The sequence below is a fragment of the Rhinoderma darwinii genome, unplaced genomic scaffold (assembly GCF_050947455.1).
Source record: "Rhinoderma darwinii isolate aRhiDar2 unplaced genomic scaffold, aRhiDar2.hap1 Scaffold_1585, whole genome shotgun sequence".
In the NCBI taxonomy this organism is placed as follows: domain Eukaryota; kingdom Metazoa; phylum Chordata; class Amphibia; order Anura; family Rhinodermatidae; genus Rhinoderma; species Rhinoderma darwinii.
This window is the reverse complement of record NW_027461988.1, coordinates 206257-230868: the sequence shown is the minus strand read 5'-3', so window position 1 is coordinate 230868 and position 24612 is coordinate 206257. Positions and strand designations below refer to the sequence as shown.

General features: G+C 48.7%; 1 protein-coding gene across 1 annotated transcript in view; it reads left to right on the top strand.

Annotated features, from left to right (window-relative positions):
- Window positions 1-24612, top strand: part of LOC142699457 (neurobeachin-like protein 2) — a 112324-nt gene that overhangs the window by 26423 nt on the left and 61289 nt on the right. The window contains 9 exon segments of the mRNA XM_075848045.1: window positions 16846-16934; window positions 17811-17963; window positions 19485-19566; window positions 19653-19780; window positions 19908-19990; window positions 20464-20549; window positions 22215-22515; window positions 22873-22979; window positions 24496-24579. Coding sequence (XP_075704160.1) covers window positions 16846-16934; window positions 17811-17963; window positions 19485-19566; window positions 19653-19780; window positions 19908-19990; window positions 20464-20549; window positions 22215-22515; window positions 22873-22979; window positions 24496-24579 — 1113 coding nt within the window.

Here is a 24612-nt window from a genome sequence, read left to right as displayed (position 1 = left end):
GACCGAGCGATCGACAGACCGAGCGACCGACAGACCGACCGATCGACCGACCGATCGACAGACCGACCGATCGACAGACCGACCGATCGACAGACCGACCGATCGACAGACCGACCGATCGACAGACCGACCGATCGACAGACCGACCGATCGACAGACCGACCGATCGACAGACCGACCGATCGACAGACCGACCGATCGACAGACCGACCGATCGACAGACCGACCGATCGACAGACCGACCGATCGACAGACCGACCGATCGACAGACCGACCGATCGACAGACCGACCGACCAATCATGTCTTTATGGACCTTGTGCACTGGGGACAGTCATGGGGGAACACAGAAAACCGAACCCCAAACTGTTCCCACAAAGTTGGAAGCTACAATTGTCCGGAAAGTCTTGTGTGCTGAAGATTTAACCCTTCACTGGATCTAAGAGGCCGACCCGTGAAAAACACCCGTATTACCCCTCCCCCACCATACTTTACAGCGGGCACAATGCAGTCAGGCGGGCAACGTTCTCCTGGCATCACAAAACCGAGACCCATCATCAGACGCCAGATAGATAAGCGTCACTCCACAGAACACGTCATAGAGAAGCGTCACTCCACAGAACACGTCATATAGAGAAGCGTCACTCCACAGAACACGTCACATAGAGAAGCGTCACTCCACAGAACACGTCACATAGAGAAGCGTCACTCCACAGAACACGTCACATAGAGAAGCGTCACTCCACAGAACACGTCACATAGAGAAGCGTCACTCCACAGAACACGTCACATAGAGAAGCGTCACTCCACAGAACACGTCACATAGAGAAGCGTCACTCCACAGAACACGTCACATAGAGAAGCGTCACTCCACAGAACACGTCACATAGAGAAGCGTCACTCCACAGAACACGTCACATAGAGAAGCGTCACTCCACAGAACACGTCACATAGAGAAGCGTCACTCCACAACACGTCACATAGAGAAGCGTCACTCCACAGAACACGTCACATAGAGAAGCGTCACTCCACAGAACACGTCACATAGAGAAGCGTCACTCCACAACACGTCACATAGAGAAGCGTCACTCCACAGAACACGTCACATAGAGAAGCGTCACTCCACAACACGTCACATAGAGAAGCGTCACTCCACAGAACACGTCACATAGAGAAGCGTCACTCCACAGAACACGTCACATAGAGAAGCGTCACTCCACAGAACACGCCACATAGAGAAGCGTCACTCCACAGAACACGTCACATAGAGAAGCGTCACTACACAGAACACGTCACATAGAGAAGCGTCACTCCGCAGGACACGTCACATAGAGAAGCGTCACTCCACAGAACACGTCACATAGAGAAGCGTCACTCCACAGAACACGTCACATAGAGAAGCGTCACTCCACAGAACACGTCACATAGAGAAGCGTCACTCCACAGAACACGTCACATAGAGAAGCGTCACTCCACAGAACACGTCACATAGAGAAGCGTCACTCCACAGAACACGCCACATAGAGAAGCGTCACTCCACAGAACACGTCACATAGAGAAGCGCCACTCCACAGAACACGTCACATAGAGAAGCGTCACTCCACAGAACACGTCACATAGAGAAGCGCCACTCCACAGAACACGTCACATAGAGAAGTGTCACTCCACAGAACACGTCACATAGAGAAGCGTCACTCCACAGAACACGTCACATAGAGAAGCGTCACTCCACAGAACACGCCACATAGAGAAGCGTCACTCCACAGAACACGCCACATAGAGAAGCGTCACTCCGCAGAACACGTCACATAGAGAAGCGTCACTCCGCAGAACACGTCACATAGAGAAGCGTCACTCCACAGAACACGTCACATAGAGAAGCGTCACTCCACAGTACACGTCGTATAGAGAAGCGTCACTCCACAGAACACGTCACATAGAGAAGCGTCACTCCACAGAACACGCCAGAAGAGAAGCGTCACTCCACAGAACACGTCATATAGAGAAGCGTCACTCCACAGAACACGTCACATAGAGAAGCGTCACTCCACAGAACACGTCACATAGAGAAGCGTCACTCCACAGTACACGTCGTATAGAGAAGCGTCACTCCACAGAACACGTCATATAGAGAAGCGTCACTCCGCAGAACACGTCATATAGAGAAGCGTCACTCCACAGAACACGTCACATAGAGAAGCGTCACTCCACAGAACACGTCACATAGAGAAGCGTCACTCCACAGAACACGTCACATAGAGAAGCGTCACTCCACAGAACACGTCACATAGAGAAGCGTCACTCCACAGAACACGTCATATAGAGAAGCGTCACTCCACAGAACACGTCATATTGAGAAGCGTCACTCCACAGAAGACGTCACATAGAGAAGCGTCACTCCACAGAACACATCACATAGAGAAGCGTCACTCCACAGTACACGTCGTATAGAGAAGCGTCACTCCACAGAACACGTCACATAGAGAAGCGTCACTCCACAGAACACGTCACATAGAGAAGCGTCACTCCACAGAACATGTCATAGAGAAGCGTCACTCCACAGAACACGTCATATAGAGAAGCGTCACTCCACAGAACACGTCACATAGAGAAGCGTCACTCCACAGAACACGTCACATAGAGAAGCGTCACTCCACAGAACACGTCACATAGAGAAGCGTCACTCCACAGAACACGTCATAGAGAAGCGTCACTCCACAGAACACGTCACATAGAGAAGCGTCACTCCACAGAACACGTCACAGAGAAGCGTCACTCCACAGAACACGTCACACAGAGAAGCGTCACTCCACAGAACACGTCACATAGAGAAGCGTCACTCCACAGAACACGTCACATAGAGAAGCGTCACTCCACAGAACACGTCACATAGAGAAGCGTCACTCCACAGAACACGTCAGATAGAGAAGCGTCACTCCACAGAACACGTCATATAGAGAAGCGTCACTCCACAGAACACGCCATATAGAGAAGCGTCACTCCACAGAACACGTCACATAGAGAAGCGTCACTCCACAGAACACGTCATAGAGAAGCGTCACTCCACAGAACACGTCACATAGAGAAGCGTCACTCCACAGAACACGTCACATAGAGAAGCGTCACTCCACAGAACACGTCATATAGAGAAGCGTCACTCCACAGAACACGTCACATAGAGAAGCGTCACTCCACAGAACACGTCATAGAGAAGCGTCACTCCACAGAACACGTCACATAGAGAAGGGTCACTCCACAGAACACGTCACATAGAGAAGCGTCACTCCGCAGAACACGTCACATAGAGAAGCGTCACTCCGCAGAACACGTCACATAGAAGCGTCACTCCGCAGGACACGTCACATAGAGAAGCGTCACTCCACAGAACACGTCACATAGAGAAGCGTCACTCCACAGAACACGTCATATAGAGAAGCGTCACTCCACAGAACACGTCACATAGAGAAGCGTCACTCCACAGAACACGTCACATAGAGAAGCGTCACTCCACGGAACACGCCAGAAGAGAAGCGTCACTCCACAGAACACGTCACATAGAGAAGCGCCACTCCACAGAACACGTCACATAGAGAAGTGTCACTCCACAGAACACGTCACATAGAGAAGCGTCACTCCGCAGAACACGTCACATAGAAGCGTCACTCCGCAGGACACGTCACATAGAGAAGCGTCACTCCACAGAACACGTCACATAGAGAAGCGTCACTCCACAGAACACATCATATAGAGAAGCGTCACTCCACAGAACACGTCATATAGAGAAGCGTCACTCCGCAGGACACGTCACATAGAGAAGCGTCACTCCGCAGGACACGTCACATAGAGAAGCGTCACTCCACAGAACACGTCACATAGAGAAGCGTCACTCCACAGAACACGTCACATAGAGAAGCGTCACTCCACAGAACACGTCACATAGAGAAGCGTCACTCCACAGAACACGTCACATAGAGAAGCGTCACTCCACAGAACACGCCAGATAGAGAAGCGTCACTCCACAGAACACGTCACATAGAGAAGCGTCACTCCACAGAACACGTCACATAGAGAAGCGTCACTCCACAGAACACGTCACATAGAGAAGCGTCACTCCACAGAACACGCCACATAGAGAAGCGTCACTCCACAGAACACGCCACATAGAGAAGCGTCACTCCACAGAACACGTCACATAGAGAAGCGTCACTCCACAGAACACGTCACATAGAGAAGCGTCACTCCACAGAACACGTCACATAGAGAAGCGTCACTCCACAGAACACGTCACATAGAGAAGCGTCACTCCACAGAACACGTCATATAGAGAAGCGTCACTCCACAGAACACGTCACATAGAGAAGCGTCACTCCACAGAACACGTCATATAGAGAAGCGTCACTCCACAGAACACGTCATATAGAGAAGCGTCACTCCACAGAACACGTCATATAGAGAAGCGTCACTCCACAGAACACGTCACATAGAGAAGCGTCACTCCACAGAACACGCCAGATAGAGAAGCGTCACTCCACAGAACACGTCACATAGAGAAGCGTCACTCCACAGAACATGTCAGATAGAGAAGCGTCACTCCACAGAACACGTCACATAGAGAAGCGTCACTCCACAGAACACGTCACATAGAGAAGCGTCACTCCACAGAACACGTCACATAGAGAAGCGTCACTCCACAGAACACGTCACATAGAGAAGCGTCACTCCACAGAACACGTCACATAGAGAAGCGTCACTCCACAGAACACGTCACATAGAGAAGCGTCACTCCACAGAACACGTCACATAGAGAAGCGTCACTCCACAGAACACGTCACATAGAGAAGCGTCACTCCACAGAACACGTCATATAGAGAAGCGTCACTCCACAGAACACGTCATATAGAGAAGCGTCACTCCACAGAACACGTCACATAGAGAAGCGTCACTCCACAGAACACGTCACATAGAGAAGCGTCACTCCACAGAACACGTCATATAGAGAAGCGTCACTCCACAGAACACGTCACATAGAGAAGCGTCACTCCGCAGAACACGTCACATAGAGAAGCGTCACTCCGCAGAACACGTCATAGAGAAGCGTCACTCCACAGAACACGTCACATAGAGAAGCGTCACTCCACAGAACACGTCACATAGAGAAGCGTCACTCCGCAGAACACGTCTCCGCTGCTCCAGAGTTCAGTGGCGGTGGCTTTACACCCCTCTATCTGACGCTTGGCATTGTGCTTGGTGATGGTCGGCTCCCATGCCATGAAGCTCCCGGGCACGGTGCGGATGTTAATACCAGAGGAGGTCTGTACTCTGCAGTTAGAGTCAGCGGAGTGTTGGTGATTTTTCTGCACTTGCTCCTCAGCACTCGCCCCCCCCGCTCTGTAACGTTACGTGATCGGCACTTCGTGGCTGAGTTGCTGCGGTTTCTTCGACTTTACAATCATATCAGTCACAGGTTATGGAATATCTTGGAGGGAAGACATTTCCGGAACTGACCTGTCACACTGGTGATTATCTCTTTATAACGACCCGTTCTACCACTAATGTCTGTAAAGTGACTGCAGGGCGAGTGCCGAATGTTATACACTCTGGGGATGGAGGAAATACCGGAATATAATGATGAGAGGGGGGCACATACTTTTCTCCATATAGTGTATACTGTATTCTATTGGCTGCAGCTTTAGGTGTGATTGGAGTATAAGATGGGATGTAACAGCAGGATGTGAGTGCAGCTTTGGATGTGTATAAGATATTAGAATCAGTTAGACATTTCCTCCTTGTGGTTTCTCCTGTATTAACCTGTTACTTCTGTATTAATGATTATTTTTGTGTCCAGTTCTGCTTTTGCCTCTCATTGTCCTGATCACATGACCGAAGCCGTTAACCACCTGTTTGTCTCAGAAAGATAACATTGTACATGGAGGGGGTAACATTGTATACGGAGGTGGTAACATTGTATACGGAGGTGGTAACATTGTATACGGAGGTGGTAACATTGTATACGGAGGGGGTAACATTGTATACGGAGGTGGTAACATTGTACATGGAGGGGGTAACGTTGTATATGGAGGTGGTAACATTGTATACGGAGGTGGTAACATTGTATACGGAGGGGGTAACATTGTATACGGAGGGGGTAACGTTGTATATGGAGGTGGTAACATTGTATACGGAGGTGGTAACATTGTACATGGAGGTGGTAACATTGTACATGGAGGGGGTAACATTGTATACGGAGGTGGTAACATTGTATACGGAGGTGGTAACATTGTATACGGAGGGGGTAACATTGTATACGGAGGTGGTAACATTGTATACGGAGGGGGTAACATTGTATACGGAGGGGGTAACATTGTACATGGAGGTGGTAACATTGTATACGGAGGGGGTAACATTGTATATGGAGGGGGTAACATTGTATATGGAGGTGGTAACATTGTATACGGAGGTGGTAACATTGTATACGGAGGGGGTAACATTGTACATGGAGGTGGTAACATTGTATACGGAGGGGGTAACATTGTATACGGAGGTGGTAACATTGTATACGGAGGTGGTAACATTGTATACGGAGGTGGTAACATTGTACATGGAGGTGGTAACATTGTATACGGAGGTGGTAACATTGTATACGGAGGTGGTAACATTGTATACGGAGGTGGTAACATTGTATACGGAGGTGGTAACATTGTATACGGAGGGGGTAACATTGTACATGGAGGTGGTAACATTGTATACGGAGGTGGTAACATTGTATACGGAGGTGGTAACATTGTATACGGAGGGGGTAACATTGTATACGGAGATGGTAACATTGTATACGGAGGTGGTAACATTGTATGCGGAGGTGGTAACATTGTATGCGGAGGTGGTAACATTGTATACGGAGGTGGTAACATTGTATACGGAGGTGGTAACATTGTATACGGAGGTGGTAACATTGTATACGGAGGGGGTAACATTGTATACGGAGGTGGTAACATTGTATACGGAGGTGGTAACATTGTATACGGAGGTGGTAACATTGTATACGGAGGTGGTAACATTGTATACGGAGGTGGTAACATTGTATACGGAGGTGGTAACATTGTATACGGAGGGGGTAACATTGTATACGGAGGTGGTAACATTGTATACGGAGGTGGTAACATTGTATACGGAGGTGGTAACATTGTATACGGAGGTGGTAACATTGTATACGGAGGTGGTAACATTGTATACGGAGGTGGTAACATTGTATACGGAGGGGGTAACATTGTACATGGAGGTGGTAACATTGTATACGGAGGTGGTAACATTGTATACGGAGGTGGTAACATTGTATACGGAGGGGGTAACATTGTATACGGAGGGGGTAACATTGTATACGGAGATGGTAACATTGTATACGGAGGTGGTAACATTGTATACGGAGGTGGTAACATTGTATACGGAGGTGGTAACATTGTATACGGAGGTGGTAACATTGTATGCGGAGGTGGTAACATTGTATGCGGAGGTGGTAACATTGTATACGGAGGTGGTAACATTGTATACGGAGGGGGTAACATTGTATACGGAGGTGGTAACATTGTATACGGAGGGGGTAACATTGTATACGGAGGTGGTAACATTGTTTACGGAGATGGTAACATTGTATACGGAGGTGGTAACATTGTATGCGGAGGTGGTAACATTGTATACGGAGGTGGTAACATTGTATACGGAGGGGGTAACATTGTATACGGAGGTGGTAACATTGTATACGGAGGGGGTAACATTGTATACGGAGGTGGTAACATTGTATACGGAGGTGGTAACATTGTATACGGAGGTGGTAACATTGTATACGGAGGGGGTAACATTGTATACGGAGGGGGTAACATTGTATACGGAGATGGTAACATTGTATACGGAGGGGGTAACATTGTATACGGAGGGGGTAACATTGTATACGGAGGGGGTAACATTGTATGCGGAGGTGGTAACATTGTATACGGAGGGGGTAACATTGTATACGGAGGGGGTAACATTGTATACGGAGGGGGTAACATTGTCGCACAGATTCGATTTTCATCCTATTATTATTACAGACAATTATTAATCATTAGTAGATTTTATATTAGAAATCCAGAATGTCCGTCTTGCTGAGCCGCATTGCTATAGCTCCCCCTGGTGGATAAATTAGCATGTAAAATCGTGGAATGATCAAGTATGAAAACAAATGTTTGTCATGTCGCTCTGAATGTTTGGTCGGCATTTCAAAAAGTTGATGCAGAAAAATGTCCCTTTAGGCCAAAGAATCCGGACCAAAATATATGAAAAACCATATTTTAAAGGGAAATGACTTCATTTCAAGTGATGCGTTTGACACCTATGTATGTCTTGTCGGGGTGCAGATGCCGTCACTCGCAGGGCACAGGTTGTCATGGTGTCGGCGGTGCGCTCACTTGCGGTGGTTTTGTTGCACAGATAGCAGAGGAAGTGTTGCGATGACTCCTCTGACTCTGCATTTCCTGACGTTTGGTACATACTATAGTTTGTCTCCGTTGAGACCTGACTAGTCCTCAGTTCGTCTGCCCCCAGCTCGGACCCCCATGGTTTGGGGGAATGGTTCTTTCTGACATGGCTGCCAGGGTGGTGGCGCCCGGTGACTGGATGGTACCGCTGAGACCCGAACAGGTAACTGAGCTTCCAAATGATACCAAGCCTGAGCCGTCCTGCAGAGAGGACTCTGTGACTGTATCTCTCCGAGACCCGGGGGCGTACGGATAGCGTGTCACGTGATAATTGCGATCATAGCGTTATCGGGAATGATATCCTCGCCGTAAACTTAGTATAAAGTATTGAACGTTTATTTGAATGGAACATGTGAAGAAACGGGGAGAGTGATCTCAGTAATGGCGTCCGTAGAGACACCAATTAACGAATGGTGGGACGACCGTCCGTCCTCCGTAGCGGTGAACATCCCTTGTTTTCTTTTTTTGATCCGGTCTCCTTGCGCGATGTTTCGTCGGATGCTTGACTGCTTAAAGGAACGGAACCTATTATTATACTGATGACCCCACCACCAGCCATAGGAGACTACTAACAATGGGGCCCGACAATTGCAGATTGAGAATGTACAGATCCCTTATTGTATTTAGTTCTCTCCCGTGATGCGGTATCTCCAATTGTAATTTTTTTTAAACCTGTCCCAGTCTGGGTGGAGCTTAGTTGTCATATAATTGTCAGTGTGGGAAAATAGTTGTCATGGAAATAAGAATGTTGTGATGTAGAAACAAGACTGTCGCCAGAGTGTCTTCCTACTAGTGGCTCTCCCAGGATATAGGTAAGAGATGAGAGGGATCGTCGCAGCGTGCGGACGCCATCACAACGTTCACTATGCCCCCCCCCCCGTCTATTCTGTTGACGTCACTGAAGAGAGGAGCTGAGATCTTTTCTCAATTTTGCTCTACCTTCCTCAATTCGAACTTTTCGAAATTACTATTGGGGAGACGAAGACCAAGTCAGTGCTGGGAAAAACCATACCCGACACCAAGGATGGGGCATGAATAAAACTCAGCATGTCCTAAAACTACCACGAAATCTGAGGCACAGAGTAAACAGAAGGTAGTTACAGGCCATCTCCACCTACACAACCAATTTATTTTATTGTCCCAATGCATCTAAAATGAAAATTGACGCAACTTTGCAATAGATGTTATTTACAAATCTCCTACGTTTTGGTTTGTACAGCTCCTGTGCAGATTGCGTCTCCATGGTAACAGACTACAAACAAACCCTGTGTAGTCTGATTCTGCGGTCATACCCTCTTCCATCTGTCTCCTACATTTTACGAGTTCATTTGGTAGGTTAGGAAGCAGTAGGGGACAGATGGAAGAGGGTATGACCGCAGAATCCGTCTACACAGGGTTTGTTTGTAGTCTGTTACCATGGAGACACAATCTGCACAGGAGCTGTAGAAACCAAACCGTAGGAGATTTTACATTTAAGACACACTTCAAAATGGCATCATTTTTAATTTTTAGACGCGTTGGGACAATAAAAAAAGATTTGGTTGGGAAGGTGGAGATGGCCTGTAATTCTCGGCGCTAGATAATTTATTCTTTTTTTCGTACATAAAATTCCGTTGATTTATTAATATAATTTTTTTACTATAAGTCTTATTTTTGCTTTACATATAAATGAATTGTAAGATTGTCTAATGGAAAAAAAAAATATCTGAATGTGATTCTCTGATAAGACGTCTGGTGACGGATCCCCGGCAGATAACGGATCCTGCGCACCATGTCCAGTATGACCGAGCCATGTGATACCCCATAAAGCCTTAAAGGGACCCTACAGCTGGAAATAAATGTGAAGAGCAGCAGAAATAATAGCGAATAACGAGTCACATATTCTGACTTTTATTTACACTGGAACAATAAACTTTCATACAGTGATAGAAATGGCGACAAATACCTTGTATCGCCCGGGGTGTAGTGGCCGGTGGACTCTAGGCGGCGCCGGAGTCTGCGTGATATTAGGTCTCCGGTGGCCGCTCAGTTATTTTGCTTATTCAACAAACACAAATTCTGCATGTGGAAAATCGTGACCTTTTAAAAGAGCTGACGCTGCGCGGTAAGACGGGATGTTCTAGATCACAGATATGTGACGGCTCCATCATCGCTGCAGGGCGGTGAACCAGCGCTCCCACACCCAGCTTTCCCATCTCCTGAACAGCAAAGTTAGTACGGTTGAAAAAAAGACATATGTTCAGCCAAGGGATGAGAGAAACTGTGGAACTTTGTTTTATTGGTCCAGAGGAAGGTTAAAAAATACCACTAAGGCATCAACCAATCTGCCCTAGAAAGGAAAAGTTACCCCCTGACACCGAGTGGCGGTCTGTCCGGGTCATCATTCACACAAGATTCTATTCATTGGCATCGGCGCTGATATAATTTTGTCTTTTTTGATTCCATCTACTCTTCCTGCTGTGACCAGCTCCTGGGGTCGGCTATTCTACAGATTCACAGCTCTTACAGTAAAGAACCAGCTCCTGAGGCCGGCTATTCTACAGATTCACAGCTCTTACAGTAAAGAACCAGCTCCTGAGGCCGGCTATTCTACAGATTCACAGCTCTTACAGTAAAGAACCAGCTCCTGGGGTCGGCTATTCTACAGATTCACAACTCTTACAGTAAAGAACCAGCTCCTGGGGTCGGCTATTCTACAGATTCACAGCTGTTACAGTAAAGAACCAGCTCCTGGGGTCGGCTATTCCACAGATTCACAGCTCTTACCGTAAAGAACCAGCTCCTGAGGCCGGCTATTCTACAGATTCACAACTCTTACAGTAAAGAACCAGCTCCTGGGGTCGGCTATTCCACAGATTCACCGCTCTTAGGCTCTGTTCATACAGTTTTTTTGCAGGCAGATTTTGACCTGCCTGCCGGCTGTTTGCCACGTTTTTTTTCGAGTTTTTGTGGCGTTGTTCGGCCACAGCCATTGAGCGCCGCGGGCAAAAAACAAAGCGAGAAACGCTTTCTCTGCTTCCCATTGATGTCAATGGTAGGTCAGAGACAGAAACGCCCGAGGAAAGGGAATGTCGTTTTTTATTCCCGCGAGCGTTTTTTCTGCTCGTGGGAAAAAAACGCCTCCGTCTCCCATTGAAATCAATAAGAGGATTTTTGCCGCAGTTTCTGAAGATTGAACCTTTTTTCTCCAGACGGAGGGAGCGCCCCCTTGTTTTTTAAGGGGGTTTTACACGGTCCAGGATTTCACCATATTTTTTGTATGTGCCATTCATATATTTATACAAGTTCCTCATGTCCCCCCTCAGTCGTCTCTTCTCACGGATAAATAGGTTTAGTTCTTTTAATCTTTCCTCATAACTTGGATTCTCCGCGCCCCTTATTAGCTTCGTTGCTCTTCTTTGTATTTTTCCTCCTTTCTATGAACTGGAGCCCAGAACTGACCTGCATATTCTAGATGAGGCCTCACTAATGCTTTGTAAAGTGGTAATATTACATCCCTGTCCCGCGAGTCCAGGCCCCTATAATACACGACATTATCCTGCTGGCCTTACAAGCAGCTGATTGACATTGTGCTGTTATTTAATTTATGATCTACAAGAACACACAAGTGACTCCCCCAGTGTAGCGCCCCCTAGGACATATAATACATGCAGGTTATTACACCCAGATCCTTCTCAACAAGTGACTCCCCCAGTGTAGCTCCCCCTAGGACATATGATGCCTGCAGATTATTACACCCAGATCCTTCTCTACAAGTCACTCCCCCAGTGTAGCGCCCCCTAGGACATATGATGCCTGCAGATTATTACACCCAGATCCTTCTCAACAAGTGACTCCCCCAGTGTAGCGCCCCCTAGGACATATGATGCTGCAGATTATTACACCCAGATCCTTCTCTACAAGTGACTCCCCCAGTGTAGCGCCCCCTAGGACATATGATGCTGCAGATTATTACACCCAGATCCTTCTCTACAAGTGACTCCCCCAGTGTAGCGCCCCCTAGGACATATGATGCTGCAGATTATTACACCCAGATCATTCTCTACAAGTGACTCTCCCAGTGTAGCGCCCCCTAGGACATATGATGCTGCAGATTATTACACCCAGATCCTTCTCAACAAGTGACTCCCCCAGTGTAGCTCCCCCTAGGACATATGATCCTGCAGATTATTACACCCAGATCCTTCTCAACAAGTGACTCCCCCAGTGTAGCTCCCCCTAGGACATATGATCCTGCAGATTATTACACCCAGATCCTTCTCAACAAGTGGCTCCCCCAGTGTAGCGCCCCCTAGGACATATGATGCTGCAGATTATTACACCCAGATCCTTCTCAACAAGTGGCTCCCCCAGTGTAGCGCCCCCTAGGACATATGATTCTGCAGATTATTACTCCCAGATCCTTCTCAACAAGTGGCTCCCCCAGTGTAGCGCCCCCTAGGACATATGATGCTGCAGATTATTACACCCAGATCCTTCTCAACAAGTGACTCCCCCAGTGTAGCCCCCCTAGGACATATGATCCTGCAGATTATTACACCCAGATCCTTCTCAACAAGTGACTCCCCCAGTGTAGCGCCCCCTAGGACATATGATGCTGCAGATTATTACATCCAGATCCTTCTCCACAAGTGACTCCCCCAGTGTAGCGCCCCCTAGGACATATGATGCTGCAGATTATTACACCCAGATCCTTCTCAACAAGTGACTCCCCCAGTGTAGCCCCCCTAGGACATATGATCCTGCAGATTATTACACCCAGATCCTTCTCAACAAGTGACTCCCCCAGTGTAGCGCCCCCTAGGACATATGATGCTGCAGATTATTACATCCAGATCCTTCTCAACAAGTGACTCCCCCAGTGTAGCCCCCCTAGGACATGTGATGCTGCAGATTATTACTCCCAGTGTAGCTCCTCTAGGACATGTGATGCTGCAGATTATTACTCCCAGTGTAGCTCCCCCTAGGACATATGATGCTGCAGATTATTACCCCCAGTGTAGCTCCCTCTAGGACATATGATGCTGCAGATTATTACTCCCAGTGTAGCTCCCCCTAGGACATATGATCCTGCAGATTATTGCTCCCAGTGTAGCGCCCCCTAGGACATATGATGCTGCAGATTATTGCTCCCAGTGTAGCGCCCCCTAGGACATGTGATGCTGCAAATTATTACTCCCAGTGTAGCTCCTCTAGGACATATGATGCTGCAGATTATTACTCCCAGTGTAGCTCCCCCTAGGACATATGATGCTGCAGATTATTACTCCTAGTGTAGCTCCTCTAGGACATATGATGCTGCAGATTATTACTCCCAGTGTAGCTCCCCTAGGACATATGATGCTGCAGATTATTACTCCGTGTAGCTCCTCTAGGACATGTGATGCTGCAGATTATTACTCCCAGTGTAGCTCCTCTAGGACATGTGATGCTGCAGATTATTACTCCGTGTAGCTCCTCTAGGACATGTGATGCTGCAGATTATTACTCCCAGTGTAGCTCCCTCTAGGACATATGATGCTGCAGATTATTACTCCCAGTGTAGCTGCTCTAGGACATATGATGCTGCAGATTATTACTCCCAGTGTAGCTCCCCCTAGGACATATGATGCTGCAGATTATTACTCCCAGTGTAGCTCCTCTAGGACATGTGATGCTGCAGATTATTACTCCCAGTGTAGCTCCTCTAGGACATGTGATGCTGCAGATTATTACTCCCAGTGTAGCTCCTCTAGGATATATGATCCTGCAGATTATTACCCCCAGTGTAGCTATTCTAGGACATATGATGCTGCAGATTATTACTCCCAGTGTAGCTCCCCTAGGACATATGATGCTGCAGATTATTACTCCCAGTGTAGCTCCTCTAGGACATGTGATGCTGCAGATTATTACTCCCAGTGTTTCTCCTCTAGGACATGTGATGCTGCAGATTATTACTCCCAGTGTAGCTCCTCTAGGATATATGATCCTGCAGATTATTACCCCCAGTGTAGCTCCTCTAGGACATGTGATGCTGCAGATTATTACTCCCAGTGTAGCTCCTCTAGGATATATGATCCTGCAGATTATTACCCCCAGTGTAGCTCCTCTAGGACATATGATCCTGCAGATTATTACTCCCAGTGTAGCTTCTCTAGGACATGTGATGCTGCAGATTATTACTCCCAGTGTAGCTCCTCTAGGACATATGATGCTGCAGATTATTACTCCCAGTGTAGCTCCTCTAGGACATATGATGCTGCAGATTATTACTCCCAGTGTAGCTCCTCTAGGACATTTGATGCTGCAGATTATTACTCCCAGTGTAGCTCCTCTAGGACATATGATGCTGCAGATTATTACTCCCAGTGTAGCTCCTCTAGGACATATGATACTGCAGATTATTACTCCCAGTGTAGCTCCTCTAGGACATGTGATGCTGCAGATTATTACTCCCAGTGTAGCTCCTCTAGGACATATGATGCTGCAGATTATTACCCCCAGATGCAGAACTTTACATTTATCTACATTAAACCTCATTGGATGCGCAAACACTCAGTGGGGTAGATTTCTGAAGACGGGTGTTTCATGCTGCGGCCTCAATCCTCCGTTCGCTAAGTAGATGCGACACGTTTAGGCCACGACTTGTCAATAAATGTGTTTCGTACTTCACAGTTATGGCGTAACAATAAGGCCCTGTTCACATGGAGTTTTTTTTACGAGTTTTTTGACGCGGAAACCGCGCCGCAAAACTCCTCAAAAACTGCCCGAAAATGCCTCCCATTGATTTCAATGGGAGTCGGACGAGTTTTTTTACCGTGAGTAAAAATACTGCGTCGCGGTAAAAAGAAGCGGCACCCTTAGGCTCTGGTAGCCGGTCGCTCCCCATCACCGTCCTCCGTGCTGCTTCACATATAACATCCTGACGCTGCCGGCTGCGCGAGCCTGAAGGGATTTGGGGGGTAAAGTGAGGACCCCCGCTGTTGTACGACGGAGACCATCGGCACCTGGCGGAACCCGTTGACTTTTTAATGCGTTACGTCTGTTTTTTTCGTCAGGGTGTCCGTGGTTTTACGGGAAACAATAGCGCATCATCCTGTGCCCTGAACGCCTATAATATCCGGATCGATGAATATTGTGAAACGCGCTGCTGACGGCTGAGAGAACCGCATTGCGCTCCTTATTGGCGTTCTGTCTGTGAGGTCATCGCCACCACTTCACCGGTCACTTCTAGAATCTTCAAAAACTCTTCACGTGAAGTCGGCGGCGTACGAAAAAATAAAATCCCCCATCCCCCCAGGAAGAGGATCTGTAATAGTGATGGGAATGGATGGGGTGACGTAAGGCTGAGGTCGCGCAGGATTTCCTCCTTGCATCATGGATGTTCTTCACACCTGATACTCAGCGTCACGTAGTTTTGTTTTAGATTTTTTGGTGGCGGGCGCCGTTCCTTTCGCTGCTGTTGTCGCTGCTGAACGTCTCGGATATACGGCGTGGGCTGCACCCGGTCATGACGGTTCCTGTGGGAGAATCCTTAGAGCTTCGAAGCCTCCCGCGTTTCCAGGCCGCCATGAACTTTACTGCTTTGGGGTTATTTTATGCTTTTCCTCCAGTCACTGCCAGAGCAGCTTACAAAAAAAGTCTTTGCAGTTTAGCTCCTCCCCACCGAAAGTCATGTGACCAAACACCTGAGTTCTGAGAGTGCAATTGTGATCTGAGCTCTCCCACAATGCAATGCTCACCGGTGAACGGAAGGCAGCATAATGATGACTGCAGCACTGGATGTGACTAGAGTATAAGACGTGATGTCATCGGTGATGGATCTTGTATATTGCAGCTGCGTTCCTCAGGCCGCGCCGCGCACGGCGGTTTCGGTGCGGCGGGGCGGCTCCGTTCATGATGATGGGATGCGGGACGATCGTTCCTGCCGCACCTCAGGTGATGGTTTGGGGTGAGGCGGCCATCTTGTTTGGTATCGGAGCCAGTTCATTGCATTACTAAGCAGATTTGCCATTCAGGTCTCTAGGAAAGCTGGATGATAGCCCTAGTGTTATTTACAGGAAGGCTGAATGACCTCTAATATGGCAGATCTGCGGGGATGGAGCCGAAAATCCCGTATCAATACGTAACGAAGCCTAATTGTCAGGAGTCTGGGAAAGTGGTGTCATAATCCCTACAGGAACCTTAACGGCGGCCATATTGGTAGTCACCCAGCTTTCCCAGAAACAGATAAAATTGGAGAACTTAACATTTTTGACTTGAGGACGGAAGTATTGATAATGAGCGGGCGGTCTGATTTGGGGGGCTCCTTCGTTTGTCCCCCCTCCTCTTCACCGTCTCCTTGTTTTCTTCTTGCAGAAAGACCTGAACTACCTGCAGCAGTGGTTAGAAGCCTTCGTCACAAACTTTGAGAAGATCATCAGCGTCAGCACCCTGGAACCGAGAAGGTACGGACCCCCCCGTGCCCGCAGGGTTCACCTGTCTTCATTTGCGCCAAATTCAATACACCCCGTCCGCTCCGTTACGTTTTTAAGATCTCACATATTTTCAAGGTTATTAAGATTCTCTTCTTTACTAGTCCTGCGCTGATCCTGAGTTCCATCATGTCCTATACCCTAGTCACAGCCAGAGCTGCAGTCACAAATTTTGATGCAGCTTCAAACGTGACTATAGTAAACATGAAATTAATACAAAAACAGAAATGCAAGAAACCTGCAAAGTTATCTCTATTAAATCTCAAATATTTTTAAAAGCAGAATCACGCGCATGACCAGCCCGATCTCGCTGCTTCTCCTTAGAAAATGCTCTGCTGTGGTGCATTGTTGGAGATGTAGTGTTTACAGCAAGCAATTTAGTGTACAATAAATAAATAAATAAATGCATTTCCCACAATGCAATGCAGCAGGGTGCATTATATTATTTCAGCTAAGCTGTTGTGGTGTGTGTAGTGGGATTGTAAATGCAGCTCTAGATGTAACTAGAGTATAAAGGGCAGAACAAGAAAAGTAAGGCAAAGGATTTGGATTGATCGTCAGTCACTGACTTTACCCTCTCGCCCTCCACATGAGCCTTATAAGAGGGGTTTCCTGTCCCTCCCACTGAAGAACACAGTCCGCCTCTTCCTAGGCTGATAACAGGGACCAATAGCTTGTATTCACCTGCCCTATAGTCATCCTGTCCCCTGCCTAAAATGGCTGATAACAGGGAGCAGTAGCATGTATGCACCTGTTCTACATTCATCCTCTATCCAGCCTGAAATGGCTGATAACAGGGAGCAATATCTTGTATTTGCCTGCACTACGGTCCGGCTCCTCTCCTTCCAGGCCTGAAGACTCTTCCTCGGAGATCCCCGTCTTGCCCCGGGACGTCCTCCAGGTGTTGAGCCAGCAGTTGGGTCTCTGTGCAGAGGATATAAGGGCGGACGTGAGCTTGAACCAGGCGCTCCTCCTCCTCAAATTCTTCATCATCATCAGCAGGTACGGGGGTGATCACGGGGCCCCTGAGCAGCAGGTACGGGGGTGATCACGGGGCCCCTGAGCAGCATGTATGGGGGTGATCACGGGGCCCCTGAGCAGCAGGTACTGGGGTGATCACGGGGCGACTGAGCAGCAGGTACGGGGGTGATCACGGGGCCCCTGAGCAGCATGTATGGGGGTGATCACGGGGCCCCTGAGCAGCAGGTACCGGGGTGATCACGGGGCGACTGAGCAGCAGGTACGGGGGTGATCACGGGGCCCCTGAGCAGCATGTATGGGGGTGATCACGGGGCCCCTGAGCAGCAGGTACCGGGGTGATCACGGGGCGACTGAGCAGCAGGTACGGGGGTGATCACGGGGTCCCTGAGCAGCAGGTACGGGGGTGATCACGGGGCCCCTGAGCAGCAGGTATGGGGGTGATCACGGGGGCCCCTGAGCAGCAGCTACGGGGGTGATCACGGGGGCCCCTGAGCAGCAGCTACGGGGGTGATCACGGGGGCTCCTGTCGTCGTCTTCTGTTAGTTCTGTCATTCCTTAGTTGTATCTGTCCCTGGGAAAGCTGGGTGATATCCAATATGGCCACCATTACAGCTCTGACAGGGTTGTCACTCGGCTTTCCCAGACTCCTGAATGGCAGATTCATCTAGTTATTGGAGCTGGTCATGCATCTCTGCATTTCTAGCCAATTTGTTGTTCAGAATTCTGGGAAAGCTGGGTGACGGGGCCCGGGTGTTATTTGTGGGGATTATTTTAGGGTTCGCTGCTCTTTCATGTTTTGTGGTTATAACAGTTTGCGCCGTTCTCTGTAATCCATGTGAACGTTTCCCAGTTATAAATATCTCGCCGCGAGTGTTGTGTAACGTACAGGAGACGTCGGGGGGCGGGGGGTGACGACTGCTTTCTGTGATCCCCCCCCCCTCCCTGTGCTTGCTGTTGGAGCTCGGGACCCTTCAGTTACTATGGCAACCAAGCCCATCATGACTGCTGGATGCCAGGCTGGCACAGGGGTGGAATTCAGAACGAGTTTATTCAGCGTCCGGGCCCTTCTGTATTGTTGCGTTTCCCTCATTTTCGTGGGTGCAGCTGCGTTACTCGTCTTGGTTGGGGCATCTTTAAATTAAAGGGTCTTATTTGTGATGGATAATCTTTAAATATAACAAAGAGTGCGGCCTCCTCTCTATGAATGACTGACCACTCCACAACTAAAACCAATAGGGGTTCCAACATGGCCGCTCTGGGTTCCAATATGGCCGTCCCAGTGTTCGGACCTCCATGTCCCATAATTCCTCACTTCTTAGAAACCTTTCTCCTCCTGGGCGGAGCTTAGTTGTCACGTGACTGTACCCCTGACAACTGAAGTAGGTAAATGGAAATAACATTACAGGGTGAAGACTGACACCTAATATCTAGTGCGGGAAAATAGTTGTCAAGGAGATAACAGCCGCAATGGAGAATCCCGACCATCCTCTGCGCTGTTATTAGTTTTGGCCGCCATGTTTTTTACTGACTTGTTTCGTGTAGAAATTTGGAGAACGTGGAAAAGGAGAGGACGCCGGTTTTCGTATGTGAGGTCATTCATCTATTAACCGCTTCTACTATCAAGGTGAGAATGAAAAATTCTTTTTTTTTTTTTTTACATTTTCCCAATATTTCGGGTCATCAGAATCATTTCCGTTTTTCCACCTGCAGCTGAAGAGCCCGCCCAGAGCTGAGGAGAGAGAGCAGCGGTCCCTGACGGAGAACGCCGCCGTCTACGCCCTGCATCTGTGCGAATGTCTCTTTGATCCGTACCAGACGTGGAGGAGACAGCTGGGAGGGTGGGTGAAGAGGGGGCATCCTGCCGCGTCTGGACTGTATAGACTGGAGCGATTCGCCATCATTGCCGTTTTTCACTCAATTATGTTTTTTTATAATTTTTTTTGTTTTTTATTCTGTTTTTTGTAGGGAAATTGTGAGCGCAAAAGAAAAGAGTAAATATAAGTTTCCCCCTGCCGGTCTGCCTCCCGCGTTCTGCACGTTTTTTCAAGGTAAGGGACAAATAATCGCGTTATAACGTATTCGGAGGATTTTCTTTTCCACTTCTCATTCAGAGTTCTAATTGACCAACATGGCGGCATTCCCTTCCAAGTCTGGTGTGGCTGATAACTTCGAGCAATAGCTTATACAGAAATATGCAGGAAAAAAGTTGACATAAAAATGGCCGCACACAATGGACGTCTCCTCATCAAAGATCCTTCTCTTCAGCACTTTAAGTGGCGCCAGTAAAGTCTCGTGAATCCTACAGTGGCGCAAGTGCGGTGAAAAAAGGGAAAGCGCGGTTTCATTGCGCATAATATCCTTGTGTGCGATAACAAATGTCTCTGGCGGTCGAGCGCCTGTTATCCCTCCTCCCTCATGATCGCCAGATTGGGTCGTTTTTTTCCCGCTGAGTATTTTTTAGTTTAAAGAGTTAATTGAAATTCTATATTTTTTAGTAATTCTTATTTTTTCTAATTTTTAGACGCCTTTCACAATGGCGACAATCTTCCCGAGTCGGTCAAATTACGTCTGGTCCATCTATTCGGGGCCATCATCACCGGCTCTAAGGTGAGGAACCGCCATGTTCTATGTTGTATATGAAGTCTGGTCCGGGGAACTTCCAGTTGTTGTTGTCGGTGGGATCTTATAGGACCACTACTGTCCTGTCCCTACCCCACTGCCATCTTGAATCTGATAGGCTACCAATAGTAAACGCTTTAGGCTTTATAGCAAAAGAGAAATGTGGCCTTGTTGCCCATAGCAACCAACCAGCCTTAAGCTTTCACTTTCTGAACTTCACTGCCCAAAGCAACCAATCGGAGTTTAGGTTTCATTTTCTGAACTTTATTGCCCATAGCAACCAATCAGAGTTTAGCTCTTAATTTCTAACCTGCATTGGAAAAATGAAAGCAGTACACTGATTGGTTGCTATGGGAAACAAGGTATTACAATCTATAGCCAAATGCTGGTTGGTTGCTATGGGCAACACTGCAGTTTTTGCATTAGTCTTTATTAAGGGGTTGTGGTCTTTGAACAACCCATCCCCATGGACCCTATTAGGACATATGATGGTGTTATAGGGGTCCATAATCAGGGGGTTTTAGCCAAAATTTAGAGCAGCTGCAGATTTATTTTAATGGGCGCTGTTCAGTTGATGAGCGGACGTGTTGTGCCTGAAAACCACGTTTTATGCTTGTTTACGTCCGTGCAGTTTTGGAAGGAGAACGGCGCAGATATGAAACGGGCATTCGAAAATTGCACCGATTTGTGGCATAACCACATGCAAGCGTAGTTTCCGGCTGAAAAGCATTCGCTGCTTGTGGCCTCATCATAATGTCTCCTACCCCCGGGGACAGATGGTGATCACAGGGGTGGCAGCGCTAGCCATAGCTACAGGGGTATCGCCAGTGGGCAACTGATTTCTGTCTGCACTCGCTTTAGACTTGGTTTGCCGTACGGGAAGGTGAAAACCCAAAATATAAATCTATAAAGAGAATCATAAATGGAAGAAATCCCCTTTTATTACAGTTTGTGGTGATTCTGAGCTCGTCAATCAGTGAAATCCCCTCCGGTGCGGGAAATAAACCGTCTCCAGGGAGCGTGCGGGGCGACTGATAAAACCCCCTCATTCTATGTGTGGCCGCTAATGACACTCCTGAAGTTACGCAGTAAGGGTACGTTCACACAGTGCGGTCAACCCTCGGTTTATGGACGCAACCACCGTAAAATGCTGTGTTTGCAGAATCGTGTCCGTGATATCATGCCAATAAACGGCTATTTGACCGCACCACGTGACTATACCTTTATAACGACGCTCCGGGCAGCTGCCCCAGCGGTCAGACAATCGTGATTGCGCAGCTTTACCATCAAGGGTTAAATGAACTGAACTAGAAGTTTGTCGCTTGCATCATATTCGGTGCCCTTACGCCAATGTCCGCGTGTATCTGATATTTTACACGTTATATGTGGATTTGTATTCTGCAGTGTTTGTGGTCGATTAGTCGTTTTTAGTTGCATTTTTTTTTTTTTGTTGTAATTGCGGCAGAACTGTAAAATGTTTCCAAAAAAGTTTACCGTGATTTACGAAAATAGACAAAAAAACACGTAAATGTTCCCTGAAACCGCGAGGTCTCCACAATAATAATAAAAAAAAAACTGTGGTTTTCACCGGTGTGGCTTATGCGCTGCTTTTGTGTCACGTGATCTAAGGACCCCTTGTCGTTTTTGTTGCAGGCGAACGCACTGCTCCTCATCACCCCGGCCTCCGTGGACGTCCTGATGCTGGTCCTGCAGGGCTGTTGCGTTGGTCAGGAGGAGAGGGACCCGCGGGTGCTTCAGCTGGCGCTGGACTGTCTGATCTCAATGATCCACATCCTGCATGGCAGCAGTCCCGGGCAGCGGAGGGTGGAGATCAGGCAGATCCTGGATTGCTATTTCAAGGTCCTCAACTGCGACCGGCCCCTGTATTTTCCGGAGAAAGAGCCGGGGCCGCATTGGGAGGAAGGACTGCTGGCGCTGCGCATCAACATGCTCCGTATGTAATCACTCACTAAGATGTCACACCTCCGTTATTGCTGTAAATATAGTGATGGTGTTCCATTCAGGATCCTCGGAAAGCCGAGTGACCACCAATTTGGCCACCATTGCATACCTAGTATTGCAGAACTAGTGCTGATTTTGCCGTTCAGGCCCTTGTGAAGCTGAGTAGCAGCTGACCCGGCCGCTGTTACATAACTAACATTGATTTGGGATCCTGGAGCGTAGGACAGAATGGCCGCCATGGCATAACTAGTACTGTGTAACTTGTATTAACGTGCCATTCAGGAACCTGGGAAATCCGTTTGTATAAAATGAAAATTTTCCTCTCACGGACTTCTCTCCTTGGTTTTAGGCGCCATTCCTAAGATGCTGGACTGCAGTGACCGGCCCGTGCTACAAGCGATATTTCTGAGCAATAACTGCTTTGAACACATCATACGGCTGATACAGAATAGCAAGGTAGGACCTGAGAGGACCCCCAAATCCTGCCGCTCTGGGTCTGCAGAATGGAGCCTGTGGTCTGTTATGTTAGAGCGCCACCTAGTGGACGCTCAAGATGAAAATCAACGCATCAGAAAATTGCTCAACTAATGTTAACTTTGGTATTTCAGCCATTGAGCAGGGTGGGGGGTCTGTAGATTTCCCAAAGTATGCCCAAATATTTATAAGCAAGCTATAGACTGCGGAATAAAGCCGCCTATAGACTGCAATGTAGACCGTAGAGCAAAATATTGTGTGGAGCCCTCCATGTACCAGTAGTGTCATCCCTCCAGCCCCTTTGTTGTGTCCTTACAGCCGCATTTCTACACTTGTGTCCTCTGATCTTCTCCTGCTCCTCCGCCTCTGTGCCCTATTCTTCTCCCTCTCCTCCGCCTCTGTGCCCTCATCTTCTCCTGCTCCTCCATCTCTGTGCTCTCGTCTTCTTCTCCTGCTCCTCCACCTCTGTGCTCTCGTCTTCTTCTCCTGCTCCTCCGCCTCTGTGCCCTCGTCTTCTCCTGCTCCTCCGCCTCTGTGCCCTCGTCTTCTCCTGCTCCTCCGCCTCTGTGCCCTCGTCTTCTCCTGCTCCTCCGCCTCTGTGCCCTCGTCTTCTCCTGCTCCTCCGCCTCTGTGCCCTCGTCTTCTCTTGCTCCTCCGCCTCTGTGCCCTCGTCTTCTCTTGCTCCTCCGCTTCTGTGCCCTCGTCTTCTCCTGCTCCTCCGCCTCTGTGCCCTCGTCTTCTCTTGCTCCTCCGCCTCTGTGCCCTCGTCTTCTCCTGCTCCTCCGCCTCTGTGCCCTCGTCTTCTCCTGCTCCTCCGCCTCTGTGCCCTCGTCTTCTCCTGCTCCTCCGCCTCTGTGCCCTCGTCTTCTCCTGCTCCTCCGCCTCTGTGCCCTCGTCTTCTCCTGCTCCTCCGCCTCTGTGCCCTCGTCTTCTCCTGCTCCTCCGCCTCTGTGCCCTCGTCTTCTCCTGCTCCTCCGCCTCTGTGCCCTCGTCTTCTCCTGCTCCTCCGCCTCTGTGCCCTTGTCTTCTCCTGCTCCTCTGCCTCTGTGCCCTCGTCTTCTCCTGCTCCTCCGCCTCGGTGCCCTCGTCTTCTCCTGCTCCTCCGCCTCTGTGCCCTCGTCTTCTCCTGCTCCTCCGCCTCTGTGCCCTCGTCTTCTCCTGCTCCTCCGCCTCAGTGCCCTCGCCTTCTCCTGCTCCTCCGCCTCTGTGCCCTCGTCTTCTCCTGCTCCTCTATCTCTGTCCTCTGATCTGCTCCTGCTCCTCCGCCTCTGTGCCCTCGTCTTCTCCTGCTCCTCCGCCTCTGTGCCCTCGTCTTCTCCTGCTCTTCCGCCTCTGTGCCCTCGTCTTCTCCTGCTCATCTATCTCTGTCCTCTGATCTGCTCCTCTACCTCTTGATTGTGCCGAGTCCTCTGATGCTTGTCCATCGTGCTCAATGTAGTGCTGCCTCATCCTCCTCTCGTGTTATTAACAGCTCTTTGTGCATGTAACCTCTTTACAGCTTTATTTGAGCAGTGGTCACCGGCCAGAGGAGAGTGGGAGTGATCTTATCACTCAGCTGCTGACCGAGCCCGATATTATAAAGGTATTACAGGGTCATGGAGGCCGTGGCCCCCAG